At 27.3% G+C, this 20,286-nt stretch overlaps 3 protein-coding genes across 7 annotated transcripts; all 3 read left to right on the forward strand.

The window, feature by feature from the left end:
• The first annotated feature begins 756 nt into the window (after positions 1-756).
• Positions 757-1,518, forward strand: LOC134830071 (V-type proton ATPase subunit G). The gene is made up of 3 exons (XM_063843432.1): positions 757-969; positions 1,032-1,132; positions 1,191-1,518. Exons 1-3 carry the CDS (start codon positions 888-890, stop codon positions 1,365-1,367), a joined length of 360 nt encoding a protein of 119 aa, XP_063699502.1. The 5' UTR covers positions 757-887; the 3' UTR covers positions 1,368-1,518.
• Positions 1,519-5,763: 4,245 nt separating this feature from the next.
• Positions 5,764-8,925, forward strand: LOC134830233 (tumor protein D52). 2 transcript variants are annotated; one of them, XM_063843648.1, is made up of 5 exons: positions 5,764-5,890; positions 7,750-7,862; positions 7,931-8,091; positions 8,451-8,613; positions 8,695-8,925. In XM_063843648.1, the coding sequence occupies exons 1-5, from the start codon at positions 5,872-5,874 to the stop codon at positions 8,812-8,814; spliced, it is 576 nt and encodes a 191-aa protein (XP_063699718.1). In that variant the 5' UTR covers positions 5,764-5,871; the 3' UTR covers positions 8,815-8,925. The 2 variants fall into 2 exon arrangements, with proteins under 2 accessions (XP_063699718.1, XP_063699717.1); XM_063843647.1 differs by lacking the exon at positions 5,764-5,890 and adding an exon at positions 6,509-7,019.
• A 455-nt stretch (positions 8,926-9,380) lies between these two features.
• On the forward strand, positions 9,381-20,102 carry LOC134831695 (zinc finger protein on ecdysone puffs). 4 transcript variants are annotated; one of them, XM_063845496.1, is made up of 7 exons: positions 9,383-9,586; positions 9,760-10,010; positions 10,757-10,929; positions 13,788-14,464; positions 14,524-14,565; positions 14,659-14,946; positions 19,698-20,102. In XM_063845496.1, exons 2-7 carry the CDS (start codon positions 9,777-9,779, stop codon positions 19,847-19,849), a joined length of 1,566 nt encoding a protein of 521 aa, XP_063701566.1. In that variant the 5' UTR covers positions 9,383-9,586; positions 9,760-9,776; the 3' UTR covers positions 19,850-20,102. The 4 variants fall into 4 exon arrangements, with proteins under 4 accessions (XP_063701564.1, XP_063701566.1, XP_063701563.1 ...); XM_063845494.1 differs by having other exon boundaries at positions 9,381-9,516; positions 14,524-14,946; XM_063845493.1 differs by having other exon boundaries at positions 14,524-14,946.
• Positions 20,103-20,286: the final 184 nt, after the last annotated feature.

Consider the following 20,286-nt stretch of genomic DNA (forward strand, 5'->3'; position numbering starts at 1 on the left):
TGCAAAATAGTTCCCATAGTGCAAAATAGTTCCCATAGTGCAAAATAGTTCCCATTGGTGCAAAATAGTTCCCATTAGTTCAAAAATGTGACAAAAATGTTAAATGAGGGGTATCAAAATGTGAAATGAGGAGTACGAAAATCTGGAATAAGGAGTACGAAAAGCAATGATACATATGCAACATCGAAATGCGGTTTAGTATGTCGTTCTTTAGACGACTACTTTCTCTATTTTTTTTATTTTGCCCCATTGGATTTTTGACTTTTAAAATGGGGCATAGGACTTTATTTTTGATTTTCGTTTGGAGCGGCCTAAATAATTAAAAAAAATTAAGTAAATAAAAAAAAAATTCTTTAAAAAAAATTTGTAGAGATGAAAATTTCTATAAAATACTAATTCATTTCCATTTTTTTTATATATAAAAAAGTGTTTGAAAACATGCAAAATCGGCATTTTTGATGAAATTTTTTTTTTATTTTACCCCATTGAATTTTCGACTTTTAAATAAGGGTATAAGACAAAAACATAGTAAAAAATTTAGACCACGTTTTATTTCACGATTTACGAGCTTTATCGTATTTATTTAATAAACATTTTTTAACAGTAAATAGTAATTATTTTTTAGTGTTGAGTTGTGTTTAAGTTATTTTTCTGAAATAACGATTATTCAAAAGTTAAATAAATAAATACCTAATATGATATAATATATATAATCAAAATAAGTATACATTTTATACCTTAGAATGGAGCACATTTTCCACTGGGTTTTTTTTATTGATCTCGTGACATTATTTGTAAAAATCTAAGTAACACATAGTTAAAAAAAACCCATCATATTAAAAAGTTCATTCTTAACTAAATTTGATAAAAACTTTTAATTTAACAATATGGCAAGCCAAAGTCAAGGTATTCAGCAATTGCTTGCTGCAGAAAAACGCGCTGCTGAAAAGGTGGCAGAAGCACGAAAAAGTTAATATCTGTAGATTTTTTTTTTCTATCAAAATTTAAAGTTCAACTTTTGTTCATTATAGGAAAGCAACGTCGACTCAAGCAAGCTAAGGAGGAAGCACATGAAGAGATTGAAAAGTACCAAAAAGAAAGGGAAAAACAATTTAAAGAGTTTGAGGCAAAGGTATTGTTTTATTATTGTCACCTGACTTTTATTTAATAGAAAGTTTTTTTTATCACAGTATATGGGATCACGTGAAGGTGTTGCAGCCAAAATAGAGGCCGACACTCAATTGAGAATTCAAGAAATGAATCGCTCGATTCAAGGCAATCGTGAGCAATTAATTAAGGAAATATTAAACTTGGTTTATGATATTAAGCCAGAATTGCATAAAAATTTCCAAGTTAAGGCCAATTAAAATTTAAATACTGTAATCCAAGTTATGTATAACAAGATACAATAGAGTTGAATTTTGAATCAATTTAAAACATATAATAACTATTTTAAAAAGCTGTTGGGATGTATGTATATGTATAAAATAAACATTAATCTTTTTTTGTTAAAAGTAATTCCAATATTGTTTAAATATATTCCTCATTAATTTTTATTTTGGAAAACGTGGAAAATAAATAAAATAGTTTTAAAATCCATAATTTGAAATAAATTTCACGTAATTGAATTATGTTGAGTTACTTAACTTCGTTTATGTAGAAATAAATTTTTAAAAAACTGATATAATATTGAAAACTTGCTAACTATTATCACCCCTTGCTTGTTGATTTTAAATATTTAAAATATTATTTTTAATTTAGCTGTTAATACAACCTTTCGAACAAGCTATCGTTTGTTTTTGTACCTAGCGTAAAACGGAAAATATTTAGAAAAAACTGTCATTATTATTCCGTATCTCGAAGCTGAAGGGTAACAAAATTTACCCATTTTCATACAAACTTCAGACCTCGATATCTCAGCTCCTAGAAGTGGTACTTTGATCAAAATGGAACTTTTATCCAGTAGTTTTTTTCCTATCTTTCAGAAAAACTAAGTTTCAACTAAGTACACAAACTTTCAGTTTGAGCTGTAATGGGGTTATGTTATCTAATGTAAATGATAGACACTTAAAATTGTTGACATGTATTATTTAATCTGGAAGGTCATCTTTCACAATTCACAATTCGCAACACGTTTCACAATCTTTAAAGTATGTAATTATGAACAATTTTTTGCACTTCTTAAAAAAATAGTTCTTAGAAATAAAGTAAGTATGTTTGTAAACTTAAAATATCATACATGGGGCATTCTATTTTTAAAAAAATACCATCGACCGTATGGTGAACATTTATGAACTCCAGATGACAAACAATCTTAGTAATTGGTATGTCTGGTATAAAAACGCAAAGTGGTTGGATGAAGCTGAAGACCCCTCAAATCGTTAGTTAAGACTTCTACGAACAATATTTTTCAAAGGTTTTCGTTTTATTGTATACATCCACGGGGCAGGGATTTTTTGAAAATTTAGATACCTCTGAGCAAGGAGCTAGAAAATAAAAAATCCTTAATTTTGACCTTCTTGCATTCCATTTGAAGGGCTGAAAGGATAAATCGCACATGAACTGCTGATATCCATTCATTTGGATTTGGTTGCGTTTTGTCTCTACCGGCCACCACCGGTCGTAGGAACCCACGATGAATTCTATTGTCGCTATAGAGCCTGTGGTGGGATGTCACATACACGGATGTTAGTCTGTAGCTCTCTACCTGACTCACGTGATGCTCTTCTGTCAGTAAGTGATGACTTCTTTTTTACCGCATTTTTGTTTAATTTGAATCATTCATAAAAATTGAAAAGTAAGGCGAAAAAAAGTTTTCCAAATCATTTTATTCTTATTTTTGGATAGATCTCACGATATCAGCTTTTCAATTTACTTACAATCAGATTTGGAACACAAGTAAATTTGAAAGCCGGGATTTTGGTATTGTTTCCTTATGTTTAAAAGTAAGTAGGATAAGCTAGTGTTCTCCCTGTATACATGTCGACATGCATGCAGCGTAAAATTTACATGTCGACATGTAAAATATGAAAATGAAAATGTTTTGAAGAAAATATTTTTTTTAAAGAAAAAACAAAATAAAATATTTTTACTTTTTTAGTAGCTATTAAAGACCAATACAATAAAAGTCAAATGTTTTGGATTGAGTAGCTCTTAAAAATATTACGACACATAAAATTTTTTAAGATTTTTCATATTTTTGAACAAAAGTTTTGAGATTTCAAAAAGAGGTTGACTATTTTTTATAGATCCTTTATATTCTGTCAGTATCGGGTATATTAGTCACTTCGTACACGTTTCACGCCTTTCCCTTAATATATAGAAGGTTCATTCCTTCTACAGGTCGTGCTTTTTTTGCTTCATTTAGGTCCCATTTGTGGAATCGAGGCATGATCCCAATGCAAAAAAAAAATTTCCCCATATAAGAGTTCAAAATTATAACAAAAATAAACGGTAAATTCAAATTTAAACCGAATCCCAGTGCAAATTTCAAAAATCTAATGATGCAGAAATGTTTGTCTTGTCGAGTCGCACAACATTGCCATACATCACTTTTGTCCTACGGTTCTCTAAAATGGACCTCCCATACAAATGATACCTCTTATTATAGATCCTTTATATTCTGTCAGTATCGGGTATATTAGTCACTTCGTACACGTTTCACGCCTTTCCCTTAATATATAGAAGGTTCATTCCTTCTACAGGTCGTGCTTTTTTTGCTTCATTTAGGTCCCATTTGTGGAATCGAGGCATGATCCCAATGCAAAAAAAAAATTTCCCCATATAAGAGTTCAAAATTATAACAAAAATAAACGGTAAATTCAAATTTAAACCGAATCCCAGTGCAAATTTCAAAAATCTAATGATGCAGAAATGTTTGTCTTGTCGAGTCGCACAACATTGCCATACATCACTTTTGTCCTACGGTTCTCTAAAATGGACCTCCCATACAAATGATACCTCTTAACAAAAGGCGGTCACTACAATGAATTTTCTATGGGTAATGTTTTTAGTTTTGAGAATTTTATGATTGAATAATAGTTTATAATATATCTTATACAACACTAAAAAGTAAAAAATAAAAAAAAATAGTATAAAGAAATATATATATAAAAAATATATTTAAAAAAATATATATTAAAAAAAATATATATAAAAAATATATTAAAAAAAATGTATAAAAAATCTGTTATACAAGAAGTTTTCAACTTCAAAAATAGATCATTTATATTCGTCAAGTCAAAAAAAAAATAGCAAAAAAAGCGAACTAAAAAGGAATAAACAAGGGCCTTGTGGTAACAAAGTCGGAAAAATTGCCAAGTAAATAAAATTACAAAATTTTTGACAACAAAAATTTGAATATAAAGGATTTATTTCAGAATAAATATTAATATTGACATAGACTGAAATAAATCCTTTATATTCAAATTTTTGTTGTCAAAAATTTTGTAACTTTATTTACTTGGCAATTTTTCCGACTTTGTTACCACAAGGCCCTTGTTTATTCCTTTTTAGTTCACTTTTTTTTTATTTTTTTTATCTTGACTAATATAAATGATCTATTTTTGAAGTTGAAAACTTCTTGTATAACAGATTTTTTATACATTTTTTTTAATATATTTTTTTTTTATGATCAATTTTGAAAATTATTCGAAAATTCTTTATTCAATTATTAATTAGTGTCAAAGAAACTAAAATTCGTTCTATAAAAAACTGAAATTCGGACTATTAAAATTTGTGAGCAGGTTGCATGCATGCAGCATGCATGTCGAAATATATGCCGAACTGCACTTTTTAACAAACTGAGAAAAAACGATTTTAAGTTTTTACCAGTTTTTCACGGTTTTTGAGCCGTTAAAAGTGACTTTTAAACTATTTCTTCATTCTAAAGTTTAGAAAAGTAAATGAAAGGCCAATTAAAAAACTTTTGTACAGAAAAAAAAATTATCTAATCTCAAAGGGATGGATTTGGAAAATTTTCTATTGAGAAAAAGGATAAATCGCACAATATTTCATGTAAAAATGAGATATTTTTTAAGTCTACCAATTTCAAGATTTTTCAAATTCTTTGGTTCAAATTGACTTTATGCAATAACAAAGCATAAACAACACAAAAACATAAACAAATAATGATTTGGAGAAATTTTAAAATTTGATTTGGAAGCAACTAGTATGCATTTGTGCGACTTATCCTCTTCGAAATTGATTTAGAATAGAATGCTCCTGTTGGACCTAACGAAAATCTGTTTATTTTTTAAGTTTTATCACTGCTTTATAAAAAGAGGTAAATCGGGATTTTTTTATAGAATGGAACTAAATACATGTGTAAGATACAAAAAGGTAAAAAACCAAAATTTTTCAAAAAAATTGTCTTTCTGTTTTTTCGTTGCCTTTGTCCAATTTTAGTTATTTAGAAGTGATTATTGACCAACACTTAATCCTTGAAACTCCTAAAAAGGTCGTTCAAATTTTTTCTTCTTTTATTTGATTTTTATTTTCTTTCCTTCTATCTTACATTATATATATTTAAAATGTCAAAATTATAAAACTAATGATAATTTTTTAATGTTTCTATGTCAATAAAGGGAAAACATTTGTATTACTTTATAATAAATAATAAATTAGTATTAGTAAAATAAAGGTTAATTATAAAATGATTTATTTAGATATTTATCATTCATTAATTTTTTTTTTAAATTAAATTCAACAGTTAATTGAACACTTCAAGTTTTTTTTATCATGCCACAGCATCTGACAGTTATTTGCGACATATAAACATGTACCTATATAAATATACATAAATATTAGGTATCATTAGTAAGTGCTTCAAAGAAACTTATTTGAAAGCCAAGTATTCTTTTATTTGATAAAATGAGTCAGGAGATTGACTGTAAGTAAAATTTGCAATTAATTATTCGGTTACAATGAAACCTATTTGATTGCTTCAAAAAATAATATTACTTAAATGATACCATAGATGCAAATACTCTGAAAAAATCAGGTTGTAATAAAAACTTATAGGTATTTTAAATTTTTAAGAGAATAAATAAAATACGTTTAGTAATAATAAGGATATTAAACGAAAATAAATGTAAATTGCTTTTTTCGATTTAAATTAAAATTTTGTTAAAATATTGTTTTTCCGAGCATATTTTGTAGAATCATGAATCATCATATCTACGTACACATTTGTATAATAATGCAAAACACAACATAATGATTTCATTCATGTGGCAACAATCGTAGAGAAAGTGAGAGATTCTGTAAAAGTATTAATATAATATAAACTTAATTAAAACTCAAATTGATTAAATTGTACATATGATCTGGTCATAAGATTAATAAAAAAAATATTTTTTTTGACCCTTCGCATGTTTTGCTGTTAAAAGTTTAGTTAGAAAGTTAGATTGCCAACTACTTATAATTTAATTAACCAATATAAATTAAAAACTAATAAACCATTCAGTTTATAAATTTATTGAATCGAAATTGTCAAAAATTGCTTGGATTTCTATTAATAAAAATGAACAGTAGTGAAGACGAAACCGAGTGTACAAGTCTGGAGTACATTGAGGATTCGTATTTACCTAAATTAGATTCAAGTGTAACACCATCATTAGATGATGAGGCGATGATTTGTCAATGCATTTCAAATCCACATTTAAATGACCCTCATCATGTTTCACAAGCAAATGATTACTTCTTTGATTGGTTTTCTGAGGAATCAGAACAGTATTTACGTTCATTGACCTTAGATCAGATATTTGAATTGCCGAAAAAATCAATGGACATTTACACGCCATCTATATCTCCGGAAGAATTACAAACTGTCGAAACTGAATTCACACCATTAAAACTAGCAGCAAATGATAAGTTAAAGTATAAACTTTTAGGAATGTTTAAAAAACGTAATTTGCACGAAGTAAGAGTTACTTTTATTGACTTTTCTAAACCTTACGTAGTAAAAATGTCAAATGGTGAAAAATATAAACAATTTTTACATATTGGCAATTCAACAGGTTTGTTAAATAATAGACATTCCATGTCATTTTGAAATCATTAAATAATAAGCAGAATCGAACCACGAAAATGCAAAAGTATACATATATGTATTAGTTCACACATGCCACTATTACAATAAATAAATAGCTAAATCCCTATAGGAAAACATAATTTTATATAACTCCTTATAGGCCGCTCCAAATGAAACTCAATAGTTTTGTCCAAAATTCCAGAAATTGTCCAAAAATAAAAATGGGAAGGGGGGGGCAAAAAAAATAAAAAAATTTGAAATACTTTTTTTCATACAAAATGCCAAATTTCAGAAAATCTTTGACCGTTAATCAACATGTTTTGAATTTTTTACATTGATATTTGTGTATTAAAAATTGATTTAAAAAAATTTTTAATTGAAATTGAAAAAAAAATTAATATCATAAAAATAACTGTCAAAATTTTTTTTGATAAAAAATTCCATAATTTTCATGAAAATTATTTTTTAAAGAAAATTTAATGTCGAAATACGATTTCTAAAACAAAAATTACTAAAAATTGAAAATTGTTCTTGAAAAAATTATGAAAATACACCAAAAATTGGTATTGTTTGATGAAATTTTTAACTTTTCTTTTTTATTTTGTCCCATTGGATTTTCGAATTCAAAATGGGGCATCGGACAAAACTCTTGAGTTTCATTTGGAGCGGCCTAAATAAAAAAAAAAAAAAAACTAAAAACTTTTATTACATTAAAGATGGAAAAAATGAGGAGTCTACAGGGACTGTAGCTCCAGCATCAGAAGAAATTGATGAGTTAGCCGGCCTTTCAATTGAAGAACAAGAACAACAGCGAGCTGAATGGAGAAATGTAAGATAAAGTTTAATAAAGATAAAGATAGATAAAGTTTAAAGTTTTTTTTCTCTCCTAAAATATAGGAATTGGTAAGAGTGGAGGAAGAAATTACTACTTTGCGAACGGTCTTACAATCAAAAATTCGACATGCAAGTGAATTAAAAAGAAAATTGGGAGTTACTGTTTGGAAAGAAATGAGTGACGATGTTAGTCAAAGTCTAAAAACGGTCAAGGAATCAAATGTGTAAGTTGTTAAAATATTATTAACGTTTAATTTATTTCATATAAGTCAATTTTTTGTTTTTTTAATTCATTTGATGAAAAGCAAAATTCAATTACATTCCTCAATTCAATAAAAAAAAAAATAAAATATTCATAGATATAAATAACATATGATATAAATATAAAAAATCTCTCAGTTTATTTAATTTATGAATAAGTATGTACCATACTTAAATCAGAATGATTTTTGCTTTTATTTCTCTGTCTTACTTAGGATTACATATGGGTAAGTTTATTTTATAAATAAATTAATGAATAGTAATTATTCAGATAAATGCATAACTTGACACTTTTATCTATTTTTATAATTACATATTACAGTTTTCAAAAGACAGAGTCTGTTGTTAAAACGGCTGCTGAAAAAACATCCTCGCTTTTTAGTGGTATTACCGGTGGCTTTACTTCCAAAATAAGTCAAATGAAAAATTCAGAATCTTTCAAATCGTTTGAAGAACGTGTAGGAAATGCATACGAAAACGTAAAGGTAACTAAAATTATTAATATTGGAAAATAATATTTTTTTTATAAGGTGCTTACTTGAAATATTGTTTTTTTTTTATGTTAGACAAAGGTTTCGACGTCTCGTTCTGGATCAATCACCAGTTTCAATGAAGTGCAAGATGGTTCTTTGGCAACAACACCAACAATTTCTGAAAAAGATGAAAGATTCAATGAAAAATCCTAATCATGTTTCGATATTTATGATATTATATTCTTAATTTTGGAAAGAGCCTTGCTTCAATTAAATATGTATGTAAACAGAATAAACTTTAATACTACTGTCATATTAAAATAAGTGGTTACTTTTTATTCATCGTTTTAACTGAAATGCAATGAGAAATAATTTCCCATAGGATATTTGTTTAGAAATATAACAAATACATAACTTAGATGTTTAACAACTAAATTTAAATTTTTTTTAAAACTGGCAAGCCAAATTTTTACTGCATTTCAAATTTATTTTGCTCCTGATATCGTCCGTCCGTTAGTCTGTATGGTGTGCCACTTAACTTTTGCATGAATTGCAGGTTTGGCGAGTTTTTATCTAATGTCAAATTTGACAGTAAATGTGCTGAATAAAATTATCCGTTGGTTAATTAAAGTAATGAAAATTGCTGAAACTGAACACATTCTTGAACACTCGTTTTTCTACGTTTATGAATTATACGGTGAAGTTACTTATTTGTATTTGTATTTATATTCCATATCGAATCGATTGTTCAAAATTTGTTCTCACTGGGTCTACATTAAATAGCCGGATTTCTTTCATATAAAAGAAAAAAAGTTATTTACTTTTTGAAACAAAAACAAAGAAAAAAACACTTTTGTTTAAATTATCCCTTAAAACTAAAGTTTTTACAATCTTTCAAATACAAGAATATTTATAGTTAGTTAATTTTATTAAACTTTATTGTACTAATAAATTATATACAGTTTGGTTTATGATTTGTAACCAAGTAAGTTAATAAAATTATAACAATTAAATATTAGAGTAGAGAAATTCAAAATTAAACAAAAATATATTAGGTTTATTCAGTCAATCGATTTTTTGTTTCACAGTACAAAGTATCATTCACTGGTGATTTTTTAGCAATCTAATGGAATCAGTTGATTTTTTGTTTATTTCCAGCTTCGAACTATTCGAAAATGTCATTTAATCGTTCTCGTCGAGCAGGAACAAATTTTGGGGCTGGTAATGGATATGGTCGTCAGATAAATCCATGGGATGCTAACAATTCATTTAGAAACACTGATGCGTTAGCTTTAGCTAACAATCTTATTTCCAACCTTTTGAGAAACCAAACTGCAACGCCACCCTCATTAATCGATATGGCTGCAAGAAATCGTGGTTATGGTGGTAGTTATGATTATGATGATAGGGTAAGATCAAAAATAATAAAAATTTTATCAATTTAACTTACTGAGTATTTTTTATATGGAACATTCCATTCTAAAAAATACCAAAATCCCGGATTTTAAATTTACTCATACAAGTCCAGATTTGATCACCTTATGATTACTTAATGATGTCTATCCAAAAATAAGTAACTTTTGCTTTGGCAACATTTATTTACGCCTTATTTTTAAATTTTTTATCAATGACTTAAAATTTTTTAAAAACACAAAAATATCACATTTTTAGCCTTTCTTAACCGCCATATGTTTCATGGTAAAAATTAATGTACTTGAGACAACAAACAATCCTGATGAACAAAAATTTTGAAATAATAAACTTGAAATTTTGATCTTTTTTCGCTACACAGATTTTTTTTACATATTTTGCAATAAAAATTTTTAACATTATCATAAAATTTTCAAAAATAAGGAGAAAAAAATTTCGCTAAAACAAAAGTTTCTTCGTTTTTGATGGACATCACAATAAACTATTCAGTTTTTTTTTTATTTCTATTACTATTTTATGGAAAAATCAAAACCGTGATTTTGATATTTTTTAGAATGGAATGCACTATATAAGTATTTGTTCAAATAAAAATATTTAATTAACTTTTCACGCAGTAGTAGAACAAGACTACTGAAATGAAATAGCCAAATAATTCAGTGAATTAATCGTTTTATTGACAATAAGTTTAAACGTAGAACTTACAAATATTTTAATATTTGATTAGATGGTTAATCGAAACATGGTTAGTCACAGAAATAATATTCGTCGTGCTCGAGATATGAGGAAGCTTGACTCAAAAAATCGGCCAAAAAATATTTTAGTGAAAAGTACTATTTCCAATTCTAATACAAAGTTTGAAGCCGATTCTACTGACAATTATAAGAAAACCGATCAAAGGTAAGGAATATATTTTCTTTTAAGTGAATAAAGCGTTATTTTGTTTAAATTTTAATATGAACAATTATTTGTTTTACCTCTATTTGACCATTTTTGAACATATCGTTATGATATCTTTTAACCAAATACTATTTTATATTAAGGCCGCTCCAAATGAAACTCAATAGTTTTGTCCAAAATTTTTGAGAAAAAAATGAAAAATAAAAAAAAAAGTTTTGAAATACTTCTTTTTACCAGATTTATATTGTATTTTCATTCAAAAATGAGGAATGACGGGTTAGCGCCAAAACTATGCGTTTCCGAGCATATGTTTCATGGAAAAAAGTGATTCTTATGACTCGACGCATGTTTAGCGCGAAAAAAAATGATCAAAAAAAATTTTCGCCAAAATCCTCTTATTACCAGATTTATATTGTATTTTCATTCAAAAATGAGGAATGACGGGTTAGCGCCAAAACTATGCGTTTCCGAGCATATGTTTCATGGAAAAAAGTGATTCTTATGACTCGACGCATGTTTAGCGCGAAAAAAAATGATCAAAAAAAATTTTCGCCAAAATCCTCTTATTACCAGATTTTTTATTTTATATTGTATTTTCATTCAAAAATGAGGAATGACGGGTTAGCGCCAAAACTATGCGTTTCCGAGCATATGTTTCATGGAAAAAAGTGATTCTTATGACTCGACGCATGTTTAGCGCGAAAAAAAATGATCAAAAAAAATTTTCGCCAAAATCCTCTTATTACCAGATTTATATTGTATTTTCATTCAAAAATGAGGAATCACGGGTTAGCGCCAAAACTATGCGTTTCCGAGCATATGTTTCATGGAAAAAAGTGATTCTTATCACTCGACGCATGTTTAGCGCATAAAAATCGGCGCCTGCGAATCACAGGAATGTTACATAACTCCTTCTTTCTTTACCACGAAAAAATTTTTAGCAGTTATATTTTTTATAGTTTTGGAAAACCGTACTTAGCACTATAAAGTATGAAATAAAAAAAAATATTTAAAAAAAAATATTAAAAAAAAATATTAAAAAAAATATTTAAAAAAAAAATATTAAAAAAATATTTAAAAAAATAAATAAAAAACATAATATTAAAAAATGTATTGTTTGAAGTTTTCAACTTCTAAAACAAATTTATATTGAAAAAAAAAAAAAAAAAAAAAAAAAAAACAAACTATAAAGTATGAAACAAGTAAAATCCGATGAGAGTGAAAATAAACAAACTATAAAGCATAAAACAAGTTCCTTATGAGAGGGAGACATTCATATCATAAAAATTCTTGCTTAGCTTTAACCAAACTGACCAAAATGATATAAATTTTGGGCAACAGTTTTCAATTAAAGCTTATAAAATACAATAACAAACTATAACAGAGATAACAGAGATTAATGGAAACCAAATTTTCAGATTCAACACAACTGCCCAAAATTTATATCATTTTGGTCAGTTTGGTAAAAGCTAAGCAAGAATTTTTATGATATGAATGTCTCCCTCTCATAAGGAACTTGTTTTATGCTTTATAGTTTGTTTATTTTCACTCTCATCGGATTTTACTTGTTTCATACTTTATAGTTTGTTTTTTTTTTATTTTTTTTTCCAATTTAAATTTGTTTTAGAAGTTAAAAACTTCAAACAATACATTTTTTAATATTATGTTTTTTATTTTTTAAATATTTTTTTAATATTTTTTTTTAAATATTTTTTTTAATATTTTTTTAATATTTTTTTTTTTATACAAAATGCCTAAATTTCAAACAATTTTTGACCGTTAATCAACATTTTTGTTGTTTTAAGTTTTTTTTTACATTGATATTTCATTATTTAAAACTGATGTAAGAACATGTAAGAAAAAGTAATTGAAAAAATGAATATTATAAAAAAAAATTAAAAAAAAATTATAGCAATTTTTATGAAAAATAGTTTTAGAGAAGAAAATCCATGCTAAAATACACTTTTTAATACAAATTTTTTGAAAAATAAAAAAATAAATAAATTTTTTATTATTATATTAAAATAAGACCAAAAAACGGTAATATTTAATGAAATTTTTAACTTTTTTATTCTTTTTTTGCCCCACGCGTTTTTGGAATTTAAAATGGGGCACCGGACAAAACTATGGAGTTTACTTTGGAGCGGCCTAAATCGATAATAATAATGCTATACCTATCATAAATTATACATTTGATAAAATTGAAGGCTTAAATATAGGTATAAGTTTTTTTAAAACACAATCAAAATATGGCTTTGGAGCACGGTATCAAACCTAACCTAACACGAATACCGAGTTTTTTGAATACTCGTAGTCAATCAATAAAATAAAAATTAAAACTAAATAATGAACTATCAAAATAATTTAAGAATGATGCTGCCAGGATGCTGTAAAATAAAAAAAAAGTAAAAAATTTTATCAAAAATGACCAAAAATTTTTGTACTGAAAATTATATTTCAACATGAATTTACTCCTAAAAAATATGTTTTACAGTTTTGTTGTTTAAACTTTTAACTTAAAACATTCAGAGAGCAGTTTTAATATCAAAATTAAATATCAATGCAGATACCTTAAAAACAACTAAGAAATTGATTAATGACCATTATTTGTTTATATTTGAAAAAGTATTTAAAAAAAAACCATAATGACCTCATCGTCATTTTTGACAGAAATAACGAAGGAGATAGCGAGAAAGAAAATAAGTTTTTGCAACACATTTAGCAATACATAATTTATATTATAAAGCTCAAAGTAGTCATATGCATTCTTTATTTTATTAGAACATGTCCTAAATCAATCATACTGTATTGTGTATACTAACCTAATTATATTCATTATTATAAAAATTATTTTTCAGCAACATGAAGGAAAAAAAAACAGAAGATAGGAATAAGAGTGAGGAGCGTAAATGTGCATCATCGTTATATTCAAACATTCCCAATGACATGTTTTATTGTCATTTATGTACAAAACATATGTGGGATGCATTATCTTTTGAAAATCATCTGAAAGGACGAACACATCAAATGATGAAGGAAGGTATCGAAGAAAGTTATAGTTTAAAAGCCAATATGATACGACAAGAGGCCAAAATAGCTGAACAGCTTAAATCAATTGAGATCGATCGTTTAAAACGGTTAGGAAAGCAAATAAGAGCATCTAATCAACATCGTGAATATTGTATTATGTGTGACTTGCATTTTTATGGTCATTTGTCCACTCATCGCAAGTCTGACGGCCACTTGACGTTAAAAAAATTTCTTCATCCAAAATGCAACGATTGTAACACTGAATTTCATAATCGTTCTGAATACGATGAACACTTATTATCACCTTGTCACTTACGAAACTCTAAGACGAAACCTACGTCAAAAAGTGAAGAAAGGAAACGTAATCAATTGCACATCTTGAAAGAAATAGACGAAATTCAAGGATTACGTGAAGTTAAAAAGCTGAAAGAAAAGAAAAAAGGAATGGATCAAGAAAAGTCTATTGAAGAAACTGAAGCAATAGAAACGGATGAATTAGAAAAGGGTAAACATATTAAGTTATCAGTAAGTATAATATTTATGATAACATACTAATATTTTTAGAAGATGATGGAGAAGATGAACTTCATCCAGCAGAAGAATCAGGTGACGTTATTTTAGACTTTATTGATGGTGTATCTGAAATCGATGCTGATATTGAAACTCGGTTGCCGAAATATAATTCTAATCGTCCTGTAGGTTTTAGTATGATCCACAAATTAGAATGCTTTGAGTGTCGTCTTTGTACGAAATATATGGATACAGAAAAAACTGCTGAGATACACTCTCGAACAATGTCTCACCATCGCAACTTTTTAAAGTTTTTAAATGAAAAAGCAAATGAGACAAAAATTGCACAAAAAAGAGCTGCAGCAGTATTAGAAGACAATGAAAGAAAACGTGTTAAATTAGAAGAATTTTCTAAGAAAGGAAATGATAAAAATCTATACAATCCATCTGAAATAACAGGCGATGAAGAAAACAATGGTAAACTTTATTTTATAATTATTTTCTTTTAAATTAGGGGAAGTGCAAAAATAATTAAAAACGAGTCTATTGAAAAAAATTAGGGGGTGTTGTTGGATTTCGACGGTTTACAGGGTCAAAAAATGCCCTATTTTAGCCGAGGCCTTAACGGATAATGCCCAAAGTTTATTGTTGAAAAACGGGTATTTTTCCCGTGAAACGAATTTTTAAACCTAAAGTCAAAAAACAATTTTCCCAAATGTGTTTTTCCGACAATACTGATCACAATTTGTCTGACTCATTTCAGAAATCAAGACTTTGTTGATTTATTTGTTGGTTTATTTAATTTTTTTTACTAAACTTTTAAACGTTTTTGAACGTTGAACGTTGATACATTAAATTAAATTACATTAAATAAATTTTTGTTTTCACTATTTCAAAGGTTTTAAGCCGAAATTGAAATAAAATTTCACAAAAAAAAAAAATTAGGCCATTAAATTTAATTATTTCACTTTATGTCGCATGTGGATTTTATTGAAGGATTTTAAAATAAAAATTATTTAATTTTTTGCTACTTTTTTGACGTTTTTGAACGTTAATCGTTGATTGAAATAATTTTCATTATTTTAAATTTTTAAGTCAAAATTTTAATAAAATTTAGCAAAATAAGAATTTAAGAAGAAATAAAAATTTGGTCACGTGACTCAAATTTTTTTTTATTGTCTCATGAGGATTTGTGTGTTTGATTTTAATTTTTAACGTTTTTTGACGTTAAACGTTGAATCTTAATGTTAAATTAATTTTAAATATTATTTTCAGATATTAATACAAATGTGGAGAAAAATGAAACAAGATCTCTTAAAATATAAATTTTTGAAATACAATGACCAACATATCATGTGACTTTCAAAAAATCATCAAAGATTTTCTTATTTTATTTATCCCTTTCCCGGTTTTGCCACACTTGTGGACATTTTTTAAGTTGATAAAACTCTTAGAATTCCTGATATTTTTTCATCCTTGTGAAGTCATATATCAAAAACTGTTGACAACAAAATATTTGTATAGCCTCAAAGTTTACGAAAAATATAAAGTGACTTCAGATAAATACCTCTAAAAATTTTTAATGAAGCAAATCGTTTCATATTTCTGTTCTTTTGGAAACAATTGATTTTTATAGAAAAAATCATAAAAATAGAGATTGTCCACTCCTGTGGACATTTCCCTTGAACGTTCTCCAAAATTATCAAAATTCTTAAAGTTTTTCACCATTTTCGAAATTTTCAACAAAACATATGCAATAAATAAATGTTTAAGGTTTGTCTTATGATTCATACAACAATCGAGAGCATTTTGGATCTCTCAAAACTACACTGTGGAACAAAAAAAAAAGTACCCTCCGGAGCAGTCCGTTTTAGGGCAGTCTTAAAGTAGGTCCCGAGCTGTTAACAAATCTATATCGACCTTTTCCAAAAGTGCCTAGGTTTAGAAAGTTATGACCATTTGAAGTTTTTAAGGGTTTTCATTGACATTTTCCAATGTAACTTTCATAATTTGCACTACAACTTCAAAATTCTTGATACGAGAAGATTCATCGGAAAATTTACGCATATTTAAAAAAAAAATTTTTGAATTTGGTGAATTTTTAAGTGAGTTATGGTAGTTTAAAGTCACAAAATTGTAAATTTTTACCAAAAAAATTAGATATTTTTGACTTTTGAGGTCTGATGCGCCAGACAAATCAAAAAATCATGTAGCTTATTTGAAAGGGCATAAAATTTACTACAATTTCAAAAAAACGACCAGGCAATTTGGTTAATTTTTACGGATTTTATGATAGAAAAACGAATGAAAGGTCAGCAATTTTTTTCATCAAAAATGTATATTTTTTCAAATTTTGAGGTCAGATTTGTTGTTTAATGTAATGTTTAATGAAAAAATCAGTCGAACTTGAATCGGATTTTTTCTAAAATGTTGCAAATTTTATGCCCTTTCCAACGATATATAAGGCGCCATCCATTTCTTAAAATGTTGCAAATTTTATGCCCTTTGAAAAAATATACATTTTTGATGAAAAAAATTGCTGACCTTTCATTCGTTTTTCTATCATAAAATCCGTAAAAATCAACCAAATCGCCTGGTTGTTTTTTTGAAATTGTAGTAAATTTTATGCCCTTTCAAATGAGCTACATGATTTTTTGATTTGTCTGGCGCATCAGACCTCAAAAGTCAAAAATATCTAAATTTTTTGGGAAAAATTCACATTTTTGTGACTTTGAACTACCATAACTCCCTTAAAAATTCACCAAAATCAATAAATTTTTTTTTAAATATGCGTAAAATTTTCCGCTGAATCTTCTCGTTTCAAGAATTTTGAAGTTGTAGTGCAAATTATGAAAGTTACTTTGGAAAATGTCAATGAAAACCCTTAAAAACTTCAAATGGTCATAACTTTCTCTCGAAATATCTCTCTCGATTATATCGAAAAGGTCGATATAGATTTGTTAACAGCTCGCTATCAAAATATCAAAATCTGAAATATCTATAATGCTATCAAAATCTGAAAAAATTGCGAAAATTGAAGTTGCGTTGAAGCTTTTTGTCCACAGGAGTGGACATTTTTTCTTTATATGATATCAAAAAGAAATTTTTTGAGCATCAAAGGAGCGTGCTAAAATGATGTGCTACATAAAGAATTTCATGAATTAATCTTCATTTTTACAGAATTCTGATCAAAAATGTGTTCGCCGGGGAAAGGGTGAATTTTCCTCTGAATTAATTCAACAAAAAATTGAAATATTAAATTTATTCGCCTTAACATTATAAATATAGTACAATTGAAATTATTTTTTCTTTCTGACTGCGTAAGGAGCGTGATATTTGGCATGTCACCTCTAATAAATCTTCGGCATTGAAGGGCAGTGTACTGTCACCCCCATCAAAGTTTGGATGATCAGGCCGATGGTTTTTTTTTTTAATTATTTTTTAAATTCTTAAATAAAAGTATATGCAATAAATTACCTATATTGTTCAATTTTTTTAACAATAAGGCCACTCCAAATTTTTTTCTAGCTTTTTGTCCCAAAATTTTTTTTTCAAAATGGGGCGGGGCAAAAAACAAGATCAAGCTGTATTCGTACTGCGTAGGTTCAACTGTACCGCATTTCAGGTGTATAAGTTTAATGTTGTTATAAAATTTTGGGTATTTTAAATTCAATTAATTTTATTAGTATGTAGTAAATGAATAAAATAATATTAAATATACATAATTAAATTTCCAGATGTATTCCGGATGCATTCCGAATGACATTTCGGGTGCATTCCAATTAGGCCACACATGGCATACGACATCTCCAGCATTATACCGCATTTTTTCTTCGAAAAAGAAATAAAAAATTTTGAATTTTCCGTTTCATTTTCAATTTTTATAAACGATATGATTTTTATAAATATCACATTTAGGCTTGTTAATCAAACGGTACGTTTCCGACCTTATATTTCATGTCAAAAATGGATGTGCTTTGATTGATTGATAATTTTACATGAATTTTACTGACAGTTTTCACCAATTTTCTTGTTACTCGCAAGACTCCCTTAAACAGGGTTCTCGAAAATGTTTATCAATTTTCACTTTTCATGTACTCGCGAGAATCCTCTAAATATTTTAATATTTTGAATTTTTACCGCATTTCGAAGAAAAAAATGCGGTATTAAACTCGACAGTGTGTCAGTGTGTGTTCCGGTGTGCCCCTAATTTTTTTTGTAATTCTTAGTTTTTTGAGGACCCTGAAGGTCAGTGGGCATTTCCTTGGGTTGTAAGGTGTATGGAATTGTGAAAGGGTCATGAGGAGTACGAAAATGTGAAATGAAGTGTTCAAAAATGTGAAATGAGGAGTTTAAAAATGTGAAAAGAGGGGTTCGAAAATGTAAAATGATGAGTTTGAAAATGTGAAATGAGGGGTTCGAAAATGTGAAAAGCGGGGTTTGAAAATGTGAAATGAGGAGCATTAAATTGTGAAATAAAGGGTATGGAAATAGGATATAAACGGTATGAAAATGTAAAATAAGGAGTACGAACATCTGGAATAAGGTGTACGAAAAGGAAAGATACATATGCAATCTCGAAATGCGGTTTAGTATGTCGTTCTTTAGACGACTATTTTCTCTATTTTTTCGATTTTTCATGAATTTTCACCGACAAGATTTTCTAACGGAAAAATATTTGTTAAAATTTCGAACGGTTAATTTTTAAACATGCTGTCAAACCTGATAAGAATTCGTCAAACCTGCTAATTCATGCAAAAGAAAAGTGGCACACCACACAGACGGACGAACGAACCACATTTTTTTCGAAAAAAATTGAAATGCGGCAAAAACTTTCAAATTCGAACTTTTTTTCGTTACACGGATTTTGCGATGAAATTTTTTTAAAACTATCATAGAATTTTGAAACATGAGGAGAAAAAGATTTTGCCAAAGCAAAAGTTTGAAATCCATTATTTTTCTCATATTTTGTAATTACCTATTGAAAGGTTCTGGCTAGTTTTCACAGAAAAAATTTTTAGTTTAAAATTTGTCAAAAATAAAGGATCTAAAATGTCTTTTAAGTACTCTATTAAGTAATACTCTATCGTTTGAGAAAACAGAAAAAGATAAAAAAAATTTCGTTGTCATTTTTATTATTCATTACTCCCACGAGGTATTTAACTAAACGCTTAATATATTAATGTTACCCTATCTAATTTATTATTATTTAAATTTTATATTTGAAGGGAATAAAAATGACGTAGATGATGAAGAAAACACTGAGGAAAAACCTGTAATAAAAGAGGACACAGTCTCTAAGGAAAGCAAAGTTATTATAAAGGAAAGTGACGAGAATCAAGATCATTTAACACGAAGACGAGGACGAGCTAAATTTTAAATCTTTAACTTCATTTCTTTATTTATTTTTCGATAAAAAAATCTTGAAAACATGAATTTCACTTGTATGTCACAATGCTAATGTAGGTTGACCATATTTTTTTTGTATGCTTAATGTGTTATATTAATTACATATATTAAAATAACAATAGTCATTTTATACATAGTAAAATATACAAAAACTACCTATTTATTTATTTGAAAACATCTAGATCATACAAATCTTCGAATTAGAATACATTAGCAGTACTTAGAAACCAAAAATACTGTTTTTTAAACTATATATAGTAAAGCTAGTTAATATAAGTAATATATAATATATATAAATATATAATATAGTATATATAGTTAATATAAGTAATATATTTATTCATAACATTAATTAAGCTCCCAATATTAATCTTAAAATTCTATAAAATAATCTATAGATTAGGAAAG

This window comes from Culicoides brevitarsis, chromosome 2 (genome assembly GCF_036172545.1).
Source record: "Culicoides brevitarsis isolate CSIRO-B50_1 chromosome 2, AGI_CSIRO_Cbre_v1, whole genome shotgun sequence".
NCBI lineage: Eukaryota > Metazoa > Arthropoda > Insecta > Diptera > Ceratopogonidae > Culicoides > Culicoides brevitarsis.